Source organism: Plecotus auritus (genome assembly GCF_963455305.1).
Source record: "Plecotus auritus genome assembly, chromosome: 2".
In the NCBI taxonomy this organism is placed as follows: Eukaryota; Metazoa; Chordata; class Mammalia; order Chiroptera; family Vespertilionidae; genus Plecotus; species Plecotus auritus.
Genome location: NC_137771.1, coordinates 18,307,078 through 18,326,420, shown reverse-complemented (window position 1 = coordinate 18,326,420; position 19,343 = coordinate 18,307,078). Strand labels below are relative to the sequence as shown.

The window sequence follows — 19,343 nt, the reverse complement described above, 5'->3', positions numbered from 1 at the left end:
CTCCCATTACTTCCTTTTATACCCTGGACTAGGCAGACACCCCTCTCCCTCTGGAAATTTGACTAAGTGGCCACATTTGAAGCCAATGTTGGCAGTGCTTAAATGGCAGGCAGAAATTGCTCACTTAATATACAGTAGGTAATCCATATATTCTGATCCCAGAGAACTTAAGGACTTAGGTGGCACCTGAGAAGGGTCCCTGGCTATACTGATTAATATGGTTTGTAATTCTACTTGGGTTAGTAATTCCAGCCTTGGCCTGTCTGGCTTGCTTGAGTGTCTTCCCATGTTGCAGATTTAATTCCCAGTCAGGGCACATGCCCAGGTTTGGGGTTCAGTCCAGATCAGGGTGTGAAAAGGAGGTAACCAATGTTTTTCCCTCTCCGCTCTTTAAATTTTTAAAACCATAAAAAATAGTTCCACACTGTTCTCTCTAGGAGTACAGATAACTACTGGATAAATGATTATTGTTAGAAGACAGATGGGAACCTTGTTCAACCCTCTTCAGTTGGTCCCTTGGTTTTCAAACTCAATGGCTGTATCAAAGGCAGCAGTGTGCAGGAATATTCGTAATCTCAGGAAACTTGATTATTAAAATCGTACAAAACATTTCCCAAAAGGTGAAAGTTCTTGTTTTTAAAGAAGTCTTTCTCCCTCACATAGTCCTTCATTCTGGCTTGTCCTTTGTCTTGGCTACATCACAGCAGGGATCTCTGAAGACACTGTGTCCAGGGGCTGCCAGTGACAATCCATCAGTGCATCATACAGCTCCTCACTCTGCTCCATGAACTCCTTGTTGGCCTCGGTCACATCCAGCTGTGGCATGGGATCTGGAACAGAACCAAGCATGTATTTAGGGAGCACCAAGGGGAGAAAGTAGTGCGGAGCCACAAGACCATGAGACGGTTCAGTTCCCTGTCCCCAGGACCTCTGTTTCCTAGGGCAGGTTCCCTATCTGTGCCAGAATTCCCTCCTAACTCAGGGGCTGATACAATTGCCTGGCAGGGTTCCTGAGAGGATGAAAATAGGATAATGTAAGGTGTAGTCAGTACTCAAATAATAGTCCACATTTATTAAAAGCAACACCTATATTTAGCTGAAAATCACACGCCCTGGATTTTCTGGTGTGGTTATTTCAATTTTGAGCTTGGAAACTGATCCAAATTTACTAAGTCCAAAGCACTAGTCTTAAAAGAGAATGAATAGCCCTGACCGGTTTGGCTCAGTGGATAGAGCGTTGGTCTGCGGACTCGAGGGTCCCGGGTTCGATTCCGGTCAAGGGCATGTACCTTGGTTGTGGGCACATCCCCAGTAGGAGGTGTGCAGGAGGCAGCTGATCAATGTTTCTCTCTCATCAATGTTTCTAACTCTATCCCTCTCCTTTCCTCTCTGTAAAAAATCAATAAAATATATTTAAAAAAAAAAAAAAAAAGAGAGAGAGAGAATGAATATTATATGCCACTGGAAATGAACCTTGCCCTGGCCAGTGTGGCTCAGTTGAATATTGTCTTATGCACTGAAAAGCTGCCAGTTAGATTTCCAGTTAGAGTACCTACCCAGGTTGTGTGTTTGATCCCCGGTCGGGGTGTGTATCAGGGTGCATACAGGAGGCAACCGATCGATGTTTCTCACATCAATGTTTCTAAAATCAGTAAAAAAACACTAAAAAAGAACCTTGGCTGCACACAACTTGAGTCTAAACTTGCATGAGTATTGAATGAAAGAAGACAGTAGTACATTCAGTGTGACTATTATACAAAGCCAAAAATGCAAAACAAAACCATATTGTTTAGGGATACCTAGGTGATAAAACTATAAAGAGAAGGAAAAAAATGGGATGGCTTCTGGAGGCTGGCAATTCTACTTAACTGGAATTCGGGTCTCATGGGCAATTGCTTTATGATTACATGTTAAACTATACGTTTGCTTTATGTACTTTTCTTTCTTTTTAAAACTATGTTTTTATTGGTTTTAGAGAGGAAGGGAGAGGAAGAGAGAGAAACATTGATTGGTTGCCTCCTGTACGAGGCACTCCGACAGGGAACCAAACCCAAAACCTGGGCATGTGCCCTGACCAAGAATTGAACCAGCAACCTTTTGGTGCACAGGACGATGCTCAACCAAATGAGCCACACCGGCCAGGGCTGCTTTATGTACTTTCCCACGTATAGGTTATCTTTCACAATAAAAGTTCAAAATAATAATTACTATGACTGATAACATATTATATTTTTAGTCAGTCTGTGTTGGTTTAAAATGCAAACACGCATTGATTAAAACATTTAAAAACAAACTGGAAAATTAAAAAATACCTAATAAACAGAAAGACATCCCATGTACTTGGATTGAAAGATGATTTTGTAAAGATGGAAAAATTCTCCAAATTGATCTATAGCTGCAGCTGTTTTTTTTTTTTCTTTTTTTTTAAATTTCTTGGCCCAACTTTTTTTTTTTTTTTTTTTTTAAGTATATTTTATTGCTTTTTTACAGAGAGGAAGAGAGAGGGATAGAGAGTTAGAAACATCGATGAGAGAGAAACATCGATCAGCTGCCTCCTGCACACCCCCTACTGGGGATGTGCCCGCAACCAAGGTACATGCCCTTGACCGGAATCGAACCCGGGACCCTTGAGTCCGCAGGCCGACGCTCTATCCACTGAGCCAAACCGGTTTCGGCTGCAGCTGTTTTTTTTTTTGTTGTTGTTTGTTTTGCAGAAAATGACAAGCTGATCATAAAATTCCTATGGAAATGCAAGGAATCCAGACTAGCCAAAACAATCTTTAAAAAGAACAAAGTTCAAGGACTCATGCTTCCCCATTTCAAAACTTACCACAAAGCTACAGTAAGAAAGACCAGCAGTAGTTTCAGGATAGACATATGGATCGATTGACTAGGGTTAAGAGCCCCAAACTAAACCTATACATTTATAGTAAACTGCTTTTCAACAAGCGTAGCAAAGACAATTCAAAGGGTAAAGAACAGTTTTTCAACAAATGGTGCTGGGTCACCTATAATTATACAAGCTGGGGCAAAAGTAGGTTTACAGTTGTGAGTATGCAAAAGTTTATTATTATTTTTTGTATTGTATTTTTTATATTATTATTTTTTGAAAGAATAGTTTATTGATATTTAGAAGAAGGGAGAGAAACATCGATTGGCTGCCTCCTGCAAGCCCTCCACTGGGGATCAAGCCCACAACCTGGGCATGTGCCCTTACCTGGAATCAAACCTGCAACCCGCAGGACAATGCCCCAACCAACTGAGCCACACTGGCAAGGGCTTGTATTATTACTTATTAACTGTTGTATTACTTTCCACATGAACAACCGTAAGCCTATATTTGCCCCACCCTCTATTAGGTGACTTAACTAGATTTAGTGCAGTGATAATTTTGCAATATATCAAAATTGAATCATACATCTAAAACATACATTTTGTTTAACAAATCATGTATTGGATATTTATCTGTACTGATGATTATCATTGGGGATAAAATCTTTCAAGTAAAATTACTGATTTAAAGCATATAAACATAGTAAGAACTTTAATAGAAACATGGTATATTCTAATTTGTATTTATTAATAGTGTAGTAGTTGAATTTTATGTGTAAACCTGGCTAGGCTATGATGCCCAATTGTTTGGTCAACCACCAGTCTAATGTTGCTGTGATGGTGTTTTGTAGATGTGATTAACATCTGTAATCAGTGACTTTTTTTTTAAAGTTTTGCTTCTGATTTTATTTATTTGTTATTGATTGATTAAAAATATTTTTTAATCGATTTTTAGAGAGAGGAAGGAAGGAGGATAGAGAGAGAAACATCGATGGGAGAGTGAAGCATTGATCAGCTGCCTCCTCCATGCCTCCCACCGGGAATCAAACCTTTTGGTGCATGGAACGACACCCAACCAACTGAGCCACACTGGCCAGGACCATTCATTGATTCTTGTATGTGCCCTGACCAGGGATTGAACCTGCAAACTTCGCATATCAAGACGATGATGTAACCAACTTAGTTACCTGGCCTAGGCTGACACACACACTTCTTACTGCAGTTATGTATACACCGGCTCCCTCATTAGAATATAAGTTCCTCTAGGCAGAATTCACCATGCATTCCTTCAGCATCTAGCTGAAGGCACAGTGCCAGCCACAAAGCTATCACTGCAGTATGGCTGACAGAGGGAATGAGTGATGGGCTCCTTTCTTACCTTCCAAAGCATCATCTCCAACTTCTTCATATGTCTGTCAAGAGACAGAGAGGTTGGGTGAGAAGGATCCTGGCCATGACAAGGATGGCTTATTTTTAATAAAAGCAACTAGGTGGCTCCATCTTTCCCCATTTTTTTATTTCTGAAGCCCAAGCCCCCGTCCTTATCCATCCCATCCTGGAGAATGACCCATGTCTCTAAAGGATGACAAAACCCGAGAGAGCAGACTTGCCAAATCATGGTTACCTGCATGATGCTCTGGGTATAGCCATACTGGGGATAACTGTAGCTGTAGCTGCCTGTATTCTGGTCATAGCCCCACTGAGCATAGTAGTTCTGGTACTGCTGGTAATACTGGTTGTAGCTGTAACTGTACATCTGACTATATTCCACAGGCTTCACACGACTACTATGAAGAAAGAACCAAAAATAAACAAATATGAGCAAACATTCCTATAACACTTATTAACTGAACAAGGACTTTTCTAAGCACTTTACACAGATTAACTTCATTTAATCCCCACAACAATCTCTTGCAAAAGTATACACTATTCCCATTTTACAGATGAGGAAACTGAGGTACACAGAGGTTACATTATTTGTCCAAGGCCACACAGCTAAAAGTGATTAAAGCCAGGCAGTCTGGTTCCAGAGCCCATGCTTTGAAGATAGGACTTTTCAATGGTTACATTCCTCTCTGTTACCAAACTTTGTCAGTACTGACTTTTTCCTCTTCTCAAGATCTTGTGGGGGTCTGCTTTTTACCACCCATAAAGGCTCGGGTAAACATGGCTAAAGAATCTAGATCTAGGATGACCCCAAAAGCTTTTCAAACTTCAAAATATCTAATCACCTCTTCCCCACAAAAAATTAAGAGAAGTAGCCTTATCGTCATCACTGTAGTCATAGTTACCATTTATGGAGTAGGCACTCAAGAGCTGTGCCAATTACTTTTCATATATGGTCTCCTGTTTTAAATCCTGCACAATCCTATGATAGAGCGATTATGTATTATTCCCCTTATACAGATGAGACTAAAGAGTCTGAAAGGTTAAGTGATTTACTCAAAACCACGCCCACAATTGGAGCAGAACGTAACTCCAAGGTTCATGGTAACACCACACCATTACATACAGCAGCTGGCCTACATCCTGCATTTGCCAATCAGGGCTGAGGCCCAGGGTCAGCAGAAAGCTTTCTTATTCTGATTGTACAGCTGCCCCAGCTGCTAACCAAAGACAATGTCAAGTCTGCAAAGGACCCACTGCTTTCAAAAACATAAAGAAGTACATGTGAGTAGGTTTCTGAAAAAGGCCTGAAATAGTCCCAGCTGACAGGAATGAAAGAACATAACTGAAGACATGAGAATGTTCCTCCAGAGTCATTGTACTCGATGGGCCAGAGTCTACCATAGGTGCACACCAAACACACGCAGAAGGCAAAGGCTGGTTTATAAGGAAAATTATAACAACAGTCACATTGTGTGGGATGTGGGACGTCCGACGTACTCACGATTGGTGCATTCTATCTCAGAGTGAAACCAAAGAAGAAACAAGTCATAAGCAGGAGCTGAACCACCATAGAAATCCCCATCACAGAAACCACAAAATGCTCAAGTCCAGCCCTGACTGGTTTGGCTCAGTGGATAGAGTGTCGGTCTGAGGAATGAAGGGTCCCAGGTTCACTTCCAGTCAAGAGCATGTACCGTGGTTGCGGGCACATCCCCAGTAGGGAGTGTGCAGGAGGCAGCTGATTGATGTTTCTCTCTCATTGATGTTTCAAACTCTCTAACCCTCTCCCTTCCTCTCTGTAAAAAAATCAATAAAATATATTAAAAAAAAATGCTCAAGTTTGAATGAGCTCTTCCCAAGTTCCTTGCAAGTTCAATGTCTGCGTGGTGAGCAGGACTCAGCCAGAGCAGTTTGAGAGACTCCACATCTGATCACCTCCTGACTGGGTGGCTCGATGATGTCAAACAGCATGGACACCCTCTCCTTGCCCTGGGCCAGGCGAAAACTGACAATATTTTGTCTCCGTAACTCCCCTTCCATGGGTGCTTCCAAGGCCCACCACCCTCCTGCCAGGTTCAGGCACCTGAAGGTGCAGTCTCTCCACACTCAGCTCTTACAGTCTAGCTCTCAAAGGGAACTCGCATCTCCCTCAATTCCTACTGCTTGAGGACCTCCCCCTAGAAACAGGCACCAAATACTGACAGCAACATTCAATGAAGAACTAGATATAACAATATAACCTCTCTGCAGAAGGGACTGTGCAGAATATACAATCAAAAGAATTACCTGCAGTTAAAAATATGATGATGATTAGGCAACTACTAGTATATGGAAAAGTGAATGTCTATACTGAGTAAACTAGGGGGAAAAGAGCACTGTTATTGTGAAATGAACAAAGAAATAAATCTTCAGTATGTAAACTGACTCATATGTAGTGTGTGTATGTATATGTGTATGTCATGGATAGCTATGGAGGAGCCTGGAAACAAACTCAGAAATTATAATTAGTCATTTTAGGGTAATGAGGAAATTTCTTTCTTTTAAATAGCTTCTTTAATGTTTTTATATATACAATAGAGTTTAGAAAAAAATAACACTTTGGGGGAGAAATCACTCAGGTTGATCTTCTCTGTATTAAAAACACAACAAGCCATAAGGAACCTCTAAATCTTTTGCTGCTTTAAAAATCATGATCATTTGGAAGTCCCGTCCTAAAGAAGCAGCCAATCTTGTACTTTTGGAAGTTTCTCAGTCTTGGCATTACTGACTTTTGGCAGAGGGAGGTGAGTAGATAAGTGTTTGTTGTGGGGGTTGTCCTGTGCATCATTGGATGTTTAGAGCATCTATTCATTAGATGCCAGCAGTACCCTTTCTGAGTTATAACAATTAAAGTTGTCTCCAGATGCTGCCAATGGCCGCTGGGGGACAAAAATTGCCCCTTAATAGACAATTACTGCTTTGGCCAAAGGATGGAAGATTCTATGCAGAAAAAACTTTTCTTACATTGAGTGAGAAACCTGCTTGGAGTTGTTTTCTGCCTAGGATGACAGGTACAATAGTGATGTATACACTAGTCCCCGTGGTCGGCAAACTGCGGCTCACAAGCCACATGTGGCTCTTTGGCCCCTTGAGTGTGGCTCTTCCACAAAATACCACGGCCTGGGCGAGTCTATTTTGAAGAAGTGGCATTAGAAGAAGTTTAAGTTTAAAAAATGTGGCTCTCAAAAGAAATTTCAATCGTTGTACTGTTGATATTTGGCTCTGTTGACTAATGAGTTTGCCGAGCACTGCACTAGTCTATAGAGTGTTTGGATCATTAATTCTCAGCCATTCCCATAGCATGGGACAGTCACAGATTTGTAGGTTTCATTGATATAAATAAGCTTAAAATTGGGTGTAAATTTTTCCTTCTGTTCAATTCTTAATCTCTGGATCAATGTCTAACAGTGGCACTTCTGGGCAAAGAGCGGGGGCATTACGTATGTGGTACCGAACTGCTTCTCCGGCACTGCTCTCAGCAATGTCTGAATGTATCTGTCTTCCCAGTCATAGCTCTCCCCCCAACCATAAGCTCCTGGAGGATTGTGCTCATTCATCTCCAACACCCAGCAAACAGCCTGGCGAGTATCAGGCATTCCTTATTTGTGAGCTGAACTGAATCTCTCTGTAGCCTCCCATCCAGCATGTGATGATCAACAAACAGGTGAGGAGTATCCAGGTGGGGATCAGTCCAGAGGCCCTCTACCTTCCCTGTCAGTGCAGGACTCACGCTTTAGGGATTGCCACACTCAGCCGCACTGGTTTAGATCCCAGTCCTACTGCTCCCTGGCACTCCGTCAGGGCTCGCTTCTGTTCCAGTTCATCTGTGAATTTCACAAAACCATAGCCCCTGCAGGAAAAAACAACACACACGATATATAGATCACAAATGGGACGAAGGTAAAGTATAAGAATGGAAAAGGGGCTGAAAGGGATAGAGTCCATCAAACTATGTGGGCAGGAATGAGAGCCCCATCAGGGAGGCGTGTCGCAGAGCAATGTGAGATTCAAGCACTGGAGGATCCTGAGATCTATAGGAATCCCCATTTTCAGTTCACCATTCTCTCTCTACTTTCACTGATGAGTCTCCTGCCCAAACAGTAGCTTTCCTCCCAATCTACTAGGAAATATTACTTTCATTATGGTAATAGCAGTAGTAATAGTTTCTTTAGCGAATATTTACTGAGTCTGTCTGTATGCACTAGGTTTTGGTAGTCATAAGCAGACAAGGTTCTGGATCTCCTGAACTCATATTCTCCTAGGGGGAATAGATGAATGATAGCTAATATCTAATGAACACTATCTCCCAGACACTGGGCTGAGCATTTTTCCAGGGTTATCTCATTGAACGGTCCAACAATTTGATGTAGTATCCACATTTACTGAAGAGGGAACCAAAGTTCAGAAAGATTTACCAATCTGCCCAAAGTCATAGTAGAAACAGGATTCAAATCCAAGTCTCTCAGACTCCAAAGAATGAGTGTTTTTTGAGGCTTTTCCACTTCTGAAGTAAAAATAATAAAATACAAACACCTATACCGCGTTTCCTACTGCTTTAGTTACATCATTTAATCCTTACATTGCCCCTGTGAGCAGATACTATGAATCAGTCCTGTTTCAGAGATGAGGAAATGGGTCAGAGGTTCAGTAACCTGTCTCCTTATACCTGGCCGGTATTGGAGCCAGGATTCCAACCCAGGCAGTTTGGCTCTAGAACCTGTGCACTTAACTACCACGCTGCATGACCTTTCTATAACACCTCAATCTATGAGAAAAATGCTGAAACTAACAGGGTGAGCATCAGTAACACGGAAGGCCTTACTTAGACACGCCTGTCTGGTCCAAAACCACCTTGCCTCCCCGGCAGGAGGGGTAGACTTTGACGAAGAATTCATACAGCATGCCGTCATCCACATCTGGGGTCAGGTCCCCCACAAAGAGGGAGTACTCAGGGCTGAGAGGAGAGAATAAGATTCAGACACAAAGACCTTTGTTCTGACAACGTCTTTTGGCCCATTCTAGGTAAACCCTTTCTGAGCCTTTTCAGGCCATGACACATCTGGTGGGTCCTTAACCAGGTCCTAATTTGTTTCACTTGGCAGTCCTGGCAGAAGAGGTATGGAGGTAGTCCCCTGCTCCACCCAAGTCCTCCATCCATCCACTGCACAAAGGCTGTCTGGTTTCAAGGATCACATGAGTGCAGATGGAGGCGAGGTCAGAGGTACTCAAAATATAAAACTAGATGTTTTGCAGTCATTGCATTTTTAAAAATCCTTACCTGAGGATATTTTTCCATTGCTTTTAGATAAGAATGGAAGGAAGGTGTGGGGAGAGAAAGAAACATCAATGTGAGATACATCCATTGGCTGCCTCCCGCACACGCCCCAAGCAGGTGCGTGCCCTTGACCGGTAATCGAACCCGAGATCCTTCAGTGTGAGGGCCAACACTCTAACAACTGAACCAAACCAGCCAGGGTGTCATTGCATACTTTTAATTTAAATGGTGAAACACAGACAGAATGAGAACTGGATATTATCTACTAAACACCTTAAAACCTAGCTAAATGGAATCTCCCAAATTTTAGAATAAGGGTCATCAAACTTTTTCTGTAAAAGACCACTTTTTTTTCTGAATAGTATTTTTTCACTTTTAACTTAGCCAACATCTTGACATGTCATTATTCTGCTACAACATGACTTATTAATGGATATATCGCACTTCTATTAATGTACGTATTGTAATTTAAACCACTTCTCTATTATTAGATTTGGTTTTCCCCCAATTTTGCCCACTATACATAATATTCCAATTAATACCTTTGAGGCTAATCTTACCCATATGATGAATAAATTCTGAGAAGCAGAATTATGGAGGTCAGTGGGTACAAATCTTTCAAAAGATTTTGATAGATTGTTTTAAAGTTTTCACACAGCAACCTGAAATGCTGAATCAAATTATACTGCTATATGCCTGGCTGGTGTGTCTCAGCAGTTGAGCGTCGTCGACCCAGGAACCAAGAGGTCACCAGCTCGATTCCCAGTCAGAGCATGTGCCCAGGTTGTGGGCTCCATCCCCAGTGGGGACCGTGCAGGAGGCAGCGATGACTTCCTCTCTCAACGATGTTTCAATCTCTCTATCCCTCTCCCTTCCTCTCTCTAAAAAATCAATAAAAAAATATTTTTACAAAATTATATTTCTACAACAGGTCAATTATTATGGAATAAAACCTCAACACTGTGGGAAGTAATGGGGTGGAAGACTAGAAAGAGACCAAATACAGCGAAGACACAGGCCTCAACATGAAACATAACAGTAAGGTGCCCTCCTTCAGGAGGGAGGCAAAGTGGGGCCAAACTCAACCCCCATCCTCCTCTTTGGTAGTGACCTGCATAGTGACACATCTTGTCTCTCTCTAGACATTTCCTGGGGCTTGAAGCTAGGTCAGGGCTACGCTGTACTTACCTGTTATCTGGTTGTTTCCCATAAGTAGCATAGTTCAGTTTAAAACGTTTTGCCTGGAAATTTAAAAACAAACAAACTAAAACAGAGAAAGGTGTTTTAAGAGTCAAACAATATTTGAAAAAAACTGAAATAAATTACCTTGCCAAAACATCTCCCCCTCTCTAAGCCTCAGCTTTTTCTCCTGTATAAAATGAGGGGGTTGCACGGATGACCGCTAAGGGCACTGCCAGCTCCATGGTTCTATGAGCCCCCGTGTGCCAGCTTGGTGCAGCTGGAAGCTAAGTAACTGTGGGAAGAGCAAAATGTAACTCTCTTGAAATGTGTCCTCACTACTGCCAGCCTGTTCTACTTTCTCACTCAGGCAAGAGGTCTAGTTTCAAGTCTTCCATGAAGAGAGGCAGAGGTGCAGAGTGGAAAGGGCGTGGATTTCAGGGTCAACCAATCTTCATTTTGCATCCTGGCATTGCCACTCACTACCTGTTTTGCCTTGGGCAAGTTATTGCACTTCCCTGAGCTTCAGTTTCCCAGGCTGTCAAAGATAACAATGCCTACTCTTCAGGGTTGTTACAGAATTAAATGAAATAATATAAATATATAGTAGGGATTCAATAAATGATAGTTACTGATAACAATAAAAATGGCAACATCATCATTATCTAAGTGTCCTTACAGGTGTGGCTCCTGGAAGGGGTTTCCCATTAATTTTATGCAAACACTTCTCAGCTGTGGCCAAATCTGCGAATTCTACAAAACAGTAACCAGCTGGAATCCTGAAAGAAAGAAAACAGAGAGAATGGTTAAAGATGCGGTTCCCAGATGAGACTGAAGGGAGGGAAAAATGTTTTTCTACTCAGAGCCCATACTGTTTTTGTTCCCTGCCAAATTCCAGTTCAGACCTTACAAAGGAACTGTTGCACGGCCTGCGTGGTTTACTGGTTGAGCATCGACCATGAACCAGGAGGTCACAGTTCGATTCCCGGTCAGGGCACATGCCCGGATTGTGGGTTCGATTCCCAGTAGGAGGCATGCAAGGAGGCAGCCGATCAATGATTCTCATCATTGATGTTTCTATCACTCCCTCCCTCTCCTTTCTTCTCTGAAATTAATAAAAGTACGTTATATATATATATATATATATATATATATATATATATATATATAAAACGTATTTATATATATATAAAACGTTTTATATATGTATATATAAAACGTTTTATATATATAACGTATTTTTATTAATTTCAGAGAAGAAAGGAGAGGGGAGTGATAGAAACATCAATGATGAGAATTGATGAGAATATATATATATGGACTGTCAATCTGGGCCAGTCCTAGACTTAGTAAACATTTATGTACTGTTTTACCTATGAAGTACTTCTTTATTTTTTATTGTTTGTTTTTTTTACAGAGAGGAAGGGAGAGAGATAGTTAGAAACATCGATGAGACAGAAACATCTAGCAGCTGCCTCCTGCACACCTCCTACTGGGGATGTGCCCACTACCAAGGTATAAGCTCTTGACTGGAATCGAACCTGAGACCTTTCAGTCCTCAGGTCGACGCTCTATCCACTGAGCCAAACCGGTTAGGGCCCTATGAAGTACTTTTGCCAAAAATGTTTAATACGATCCAATCAAACCTTAAGTTTACAGGAAATATTAGAAACAGAATAAGTAAAACACAAAGAAATCCAGAACACAGGACCAGAATCCAGAATGTAGGACCTTATGTAAGACAATTAGTTTTCCTCTTTAAAAAGTCAATGTTGCCCTAACTGGTTTGGTTCAGTGGATAGAGCGTCGGCCTGCGGACTAAAGGGTCCCAGGTTCGATTCCGGTCAAGGGCATGTACCTGGGTTGCGGGCACATCCCCAGTAGGGGGCGTGCAAGAGGCAGCTGATCGATGTCTCTCTCTCATCGATGTTTCTAACTTTCTATCCCTCTCTCTCTTCCTCTCTGTAAAAAATCAATAAAATATATTAAAAGTCAATGTTGCCAAAACCGGTTTGGCTCAGTGGATAGAGCGTTGGCCTGCGGACTGAAGGGTCCCAGGTTCGATTCCGGTTAAGGGCATGTACCTGGGTTGCGGGCACATCCCCAGTGGGAGGTGTGCAGGAGGCAGCTGATCGATGTTTCTCTCTCATCGATGTTTCTAACTCTCTATCCCTCTCCCTTCCTCTCTGTAAAAAATCAATAAATTATATTAAAAAAAAAAAAAAGTCAATGTTTATGAGAAAAGAGGTGGGCTTTTCTACACTGAAAAGTGTAGACTAAAAAACTAAATAAATGCAATGCAGGATATGATCTCTGATTGGATCCCAATTGATTAAAAAGCAAACCAAAAAAGCTAAAAAAGATAGTCTGGGAACAATTATAGAAATTTAATTTTCTTACTGTGATATGAGCATTGTGGTTACGTAAGAGAATGTCCAGTTTTGGGCAGTGTATGCTTAAATATTTAGAAGTCAAGTGTCACAATGCCTGTAATTTACTTTCTAATGGTTCAGCAAAAAGAAATCATCTATCTATATCTTTCTAAAGATAGATTTAGCCTGGCTGGTATGGCTCAGAGGTTGAGCATGGACCTATGAACCAGGAAGTCACGGTTTGATTCCTGGTCAGGACACATGCCCAGGTTGTGGGCTAGATCCCCAGTGGGGGGTGTGCAGGCAGCAGCCAATCAATTATTCTTTCTCATCATTGATGTTTCTATCTTTCCCTCTCCTTCCTGCTCTAGGAAAAAAAAATTTAGATAAATAAGGAAAATATGGCAACATGTTAATAATTGTTGAAATTAGGTGGTGGCTGTATGATTATTCATTATACTATCTTTGTAGGTTTGAAATTTTTCAGATTAAAACTTTTTTGTAATTTTTTTGTAATTTTTATTTTATTTTATTGTTTAAGGTATTAGAAATGGTAGTACATATCTCTCTCTTTTTTCCCCCCCCACTGACCTCCCCATGGCCTCCCCTACCCGCCAGCACTTGCCCTCATCCCCCCGCCCCCAGTGTCTTGAGTCTGTTCGTTGTGTATTTTTTTTTTGTAATTTTTAAAATATTTTTATTGATTTCAGAGAGGAAGGGAGAGGGAGAAAGAGATAGAAGATCAATGATGAGAGAGAATCATTGATTGGCTGCCTCCTGCACATCCCCCTCTGGGGATAGAGCGCACAACCCAGGCACGTGCCCTTGACTGGAATCAAACCCAGGACCCTTCAGTCCGTAAGCCGATGCTCTATCCACTAAGCCAAACTGGCTAGGGCTTAAAACGTTTTTAAATCATCTCCACAGCGCCCTAACTGGTTTGGCTCAGTAGATAGAGCGTCAGCCTGCGGACTGAAGGGTCCTGGGTTCGATGCCGGTCAAGGGAATGTAACTTGGTTGCGGGCACATCCCTCATGGGAGGTGTGCAGGAGGCAGCTGATCGATGTTTCTCTCTCATCGATGTTTCTGACTCTCTATCCTTCTCCTTTCCTCTCTGTAAAAAATCAATAAAATATATAAATAAAATAAAATAAATCATCATCGCTTCTCGGCCTTTTGGCTAAGATCAAGTGTAAAATAAATCATCTCCACAGGCTGATACAGAGTTGGAGAACATGGTTCTTATTCTCAAGAAACTTACAATCTAGTTAGATAAAGTAAACTATGGACCTTACCTACTGGGGGATAACCATGAGATGCCTAGTGTTCTAATTTTAATAGCATCACTAGGAGGATGTGGCTGTATCTTCTGCCTACTAAAAGATACTGAAAACTGTTAACGTCCTTAACATCAACCTTAAAGCTGTTACCAGTGAAAGAATCCCAACTTTTCTGGAAATACTATTTTAGATCTTACCAAGAAGGTATGGGCAAGAGCAATACCCGAGCCCAAGGATCACAGAATAGTCTAAGAGCTCCATAAATGGTTGCTGATGTTAAGAAAAATGGAGGGCCAAATCTGTGTGTGGAATCTTAAGGCTTACAGATGTAAAGACAACCCACCACCTGTAAGAACTGATCAAACACTCATTTAAGGCCAGGCACTGTGGAACACTTCACATGCACCATCTCATCTAATCCTCACATAACTCTATGAGGCAAAAAAGGCATTTCACCCATTTAGACGAGAAGACTGAGACTTAACAGGATTATACAATACGCTGTAAAACACACAGCTGGTATGGTACGCGGTTGGATTTGAATTCAGGATCATGTGATTACATCTTTTACCCAACATTATGACAAATTCCCAACATAAAAACCGAAATAACTCTACAGCAATCACCCACACATGGACCACCTGCAATGATTATTCTATTATACTATTTTATCCAACTATCCATTCTTCTACCCATGTATCATTCTTATTTTCTTGATACATTTCAAAGTAAGTTGCAGATATTGGTGTACTTGCCTCAATGACTTCAACATGAATAGTGTTACCTAGAGTTCAATTATCATTTAGTTTTTTTTCTCTTTTGGTTTATATGCAATGAAATGCACAAATCTTCTAGATCATGAGTTATTTCTACTACAGATGAATTTTGTATATTCTAGAATTTTCAATTAGTGGAATCATACAGTAAGGCTTCTTTCATATAGCATAATGCCTTTGAGATTCATTCATGTCACTATGGAAGTAGTTTGTTCCTTTTTTTTTTTTTTTTTTAATCTTTACTGGAGGACATGTTTTTATTGATTTTTAGAGAGAGAAAGGAGGGGGGCACACTGAGAGAAACATCAATGTGAGAGAGACATAACCTGCAACCCAGGTATGTGCCCTGATCAGGAACAGAACCTGAGACTCTGCCTGTGCAGACGCTCTAACTACTGAGCAACACCAGCCAGGTCTTTTTTTTTTTTTTAAAGAATTGTGGTTAAATATACATAACATGCCCTAGCTGGTTTGGCTCAGTGGATAGAGCATCGGCCTATGGACTAAAGGGTCCCGGGTTCGATGCCAGTCAAGGGCACATGCCCGGGTTGTGGGCTTGATCCCCAGTAGGGGGCATGCAGGAGGCAGCCAATCAAGGATTCTCTCTCATCATTGATATATTTTTTTAAAAATATATTTTATTGATTTTTTACAGAGAAGAAGGGAGAGGGATAGAGAGTTAGAAACATCGATGAGAGAGAAACATCGATCAGCCGCCTCCTGCACACCCCGTACTGGGGATGTGCCCACAACCAAGGTACATGCCCTTGACCGGAATCAAACCTGGGACCCTTCAGTCCACAGGCCGATGCTCTATCCACTGAGCCAAACCGGCTAGGGCACATCATTGATATTTTTATCTCTCTCTCCCTCTTCCTTCCTCTCTGAAATCAATAAATATAGATTTAAAAATAAATATAAATAAATATATATAACATAAAATTTATTTTTAAGTGTATATTTTTATGGTATTAAGTACAATTTGTGCAACCACTGACTGCATTATTTTTAAAGCACTATGTTCTGTTGCATATTATTTTTCCTTGGGTCTTACCTTTTTGCCTTATTTTCTCTGGTCTTGGTTTTTAAATTTACATTTACTTTTTCTATAGTACTCTCGTAAGCCACTAAAAGTCTTTGTCAAATGAGGCAGGATATAAATGCAATGTGTCTGTAAATACCACCATAAGAAACAGCAGAGTTTAGTAATCATGGGTAGAAGAGGAGCTCCAAATCTTATTTTAATAAAGATTAAAATGTGAGAACCTATGTCAGTATTTTAAATGGTAGAAGGTATTACAGAATGAATTTTCCTACTAGGAGCTCATTATCTGGGGTTTTCTGTCTACAGGAGCAAGAAAAATATTTAGGCCACCATGATTTTCCAGTGAGAAAATCAACCCCTGGGTATGGAGGTTCGGAATACACAAAGTACCTGTCAACCAAACAGTCGGAGTTGACCATACTTCATCTCTCTCATCTCTATGTTCAACCATTTGATGTTGTAGCAAGCTGCTTTAGTAGAGTAACTGCCACAGAGTAGATGCTCAATAACCATTGACAACTTAATAACGGAATCCTCTCATTTCTAACTAGAACTCTAAAGAAAATTAAGACACACACCCCCCCCACCAAAGAGAAAAAAGAAACTGGAGGCAATAGCACACGACTCTCTGAAAACATTCTCTGCATTGTTTTGTTTACCTAATTTATTGCCTCATTCCCCCCTTAGAACGTAGTAAACTCCATGAGAGGAGGGACTATGTCTGGCTTGTTCCATGGGAAGCTAGAACAGTAGTACAGAGTAGTGTCTCTATAAATGAAATTTTAAATGAATAACATGAAAGTTAAGGGCACTCACGGCTTTGAGGACAGAACTGAATTTGAGTCCTGGCTTGTCATTTAATAGCTGTGTAATTTTAAGACAGTTATCAAGCTTCCCTAATAACAGTACTTCACTCAGAAATTTTTGTGATTTTATTTTATTTTATTTTTAAATATATTTTTTTATTGATTTTTTACAGAGAGGAAAGGAGTGGGATAGAGAGTGAGAAACATCGATTCAGCTGCCTCTTGCACACTCCCCACTGGGGATGTGCCTGCAACCAAGGTACATGCCCTTGACCGGAATCGAACTTGGGACCCTTCAGTCCACAGGCTGATGCTCTATCCACTGAGCCAAACCGGTTAGGGCATTTTTGTGATTTTAAAAAGTGATTTTAAAGTATTTATTACCTAACAGATCATAATCTGTTTATGTTTATATAATCTGCACATATTATATGCCAGACACTATTCTAAATGCTGAATGTGAATTAACTCACTTAATCCTCACCTTAACTCTATGAAGTAGGTGCTATAATCATCTCTATTTTTATAGTCAAAGTGAAGGAGACGGAGAGGTAAGGTAACTTACCAAAGGTCACACAGCAGACACAGCTTTCAAACAGACTGGCTCTGGAATGAATATGCTATACTTCCTCTCAATTAAGGCCCCAATGTTAGCTTTTATAACATAACTAGAGGCCTGGTGCACGAAATTCGTGCACTCGAGGGGTCCCTCAGCCTGGCCTGTGCCCTCTCGCAGTCTGGGAGCTCTGGGGGGGCGGGGAGGGGAGGAATGTCTGACTAATGGCTCTTCAGACATCCTTAGCGCTGCTGCAGAGGCGGGAGAGGCTCCCACCACTACTGCTGTGCTTGCCCCATAAGCCTGGCTTCTGGCTGAGCAATCCTCCCCCTGTGGGAGCACACTGACCACCAGGGGGCAGCCCCTGCGTTGAGTGTCTGCCCCCTGGTGGTCAGTGCGCATCATAGCAACTGGTCTTTCTGCCATTCGGTCTATTTGCATATTAGCCTTTTTTTAAAAAATGTTTTTATTGATTTCAGAGAGGAAGGGAAAGGGAGAGATAGATGGAAACATCAATGATGAGAGAGAATCATTGATCGACTGGCTCCTGTATATCCCTCCTCACCGGGGATCAAGCCCACAACCCAGGCATGTGCCCTTGACCGGATTTGAACCTGGGACCCTTCAGTCCACAGGCCAACGCTCTATCCACTGAGCCAAACTGGGTGGGGCTACCCTTTTATTATATGGGATAAATATTATTACAGTGAGAAGCCCAGACTTTCTGCGATGTTTATATTTACCCAAATGACCCTTGCCACATAATTAAGGGAGAACTAACTGAGCAGGATGAAGGAAAGAACGTACCCAGTGAGGCGGTTTCGGATAATTTTGACGCTCATCACGGTCTCCCCCATGGTGGCAAAGGCTCTGGAGATGAAGTTCTCATCCATGTAGGGCTCCAGCTGCGTAAATACAAGGGCAGAGCGACTCAGGCCAGCAGGCAGGCTCCGCATTCCCGGCTCCAGAGCCCCCTCCCCTGTGTGTGTGTGAACAGGTTCTCACCTGCAGAGCGGTCTGAACTGCAATTCCATCCCTTGCCATTAAACTTGCACCCTCGGGACCCTCCCCCGTGGACTTAGAAACTCCACCCCTCCAGTCTTAAAACCCAAGAGCCCTGCCCTGGCCAGTGGCGGGTACCATTCCCCATCAAGAGTGTGTACTTGGGTTGCAGGTTCCCTCCCGCCCCCGGTCCACCACGGGGCGCCTGGGGGAGGCAACCAATCGACTCACGTGGATGATTCTCTCTAGCTCTCCCCCTCCCTTCCTTCCACTCTAAAAATCAATGGAAAAAAATACCCCCAGATGAGGATTAACAACAATAAAAAGACTTTAAACAAACAAAAACAAAGAGCCCTTCAAAAGCCTTGGGGTTCCCCCATTCTCAGTCCCCAAAGCACCTCCCTTTCGCCTCCACGACTCCCGGCGAGGCCCCAGGACTCCTCCCCCCAGACTCAGTCCCTACCCCTGGATGCTGGGACCCGCTTCTGTGTCACCAAAAGAACTCCCCTTCCTATTCACTTCCATCTTTTTGGGATTCGAGGACCCCTTCCCTTCAGACCCTTCCTCCCTGCTGACACTAAGATTCCTTCTCGTGGGACGCGGAGAGCCGCCCTCACTCACGTCGCCCATCCACAGGCTGGCCGCCATGGCCCCAGTCGGGCCCGGACTTGGGCTGCGCCGCGCTGGCGCGAGTCCTCTGGGCCGGGACCGCCACGGAGCATGCGCTTACGGCGCCTTCTGCGCACGCTCGGAAACTCGGCGCCTCGGGCAGCGCCGGCCGGTGTGGCTTCG

General features: G+C 42.3%; 1 protein-coding gene across 4 annotated transcripts; it reads right to left on the bottom strand.

The window, feature by feature from the left end:
* Positions 1–570: 570 nt before the first annotated feature.
* TRNAU1AP (tRNA selenocysteine 1 associated protein 1) lies at positions 571–19,301 on the bottom strand. 4 transcript variants are annotated; one of them, XM_080655781.1, is made up of 9 exons: positions 19,173–19,301; positions 18,357–18,454; positions 11,394–11,493; positions 10,724–10,776; positions 9,083–9,214; positions 7,991–8,110; positions 4,457–4,619; positions 4,211–4,244; positions 571–830 (listed from the first exon to the last, which is right to left on the bottom strand). In XM_080655781.1, exons 1-9 carry the CDS (start codon positions 19,197–19,199, stop codon positions 694–696), a joined length of 864 nt encoding a protein of 287 aa, XP_080511907.1. In that variant the 5' UTR covers positions 19,200–19,301; the 3' UTR covers positions 571–693. The 4 variants fall into 4 exon arrangements, with proteins under 4 accessions (XP_080511907.1, XP_080511906.1, XP_080511908.1 ...); XM_080655780.1 differs by having other exon boundaries at positions 4,457–4,616; positions 18,555–19,273; XM_080655782.1 differs by having other exon boundaries at positions 4,457–4,616; positions 19,173–19,266.
* Positions 19,302–19,343: the final 42 nt, after the last annotated feature.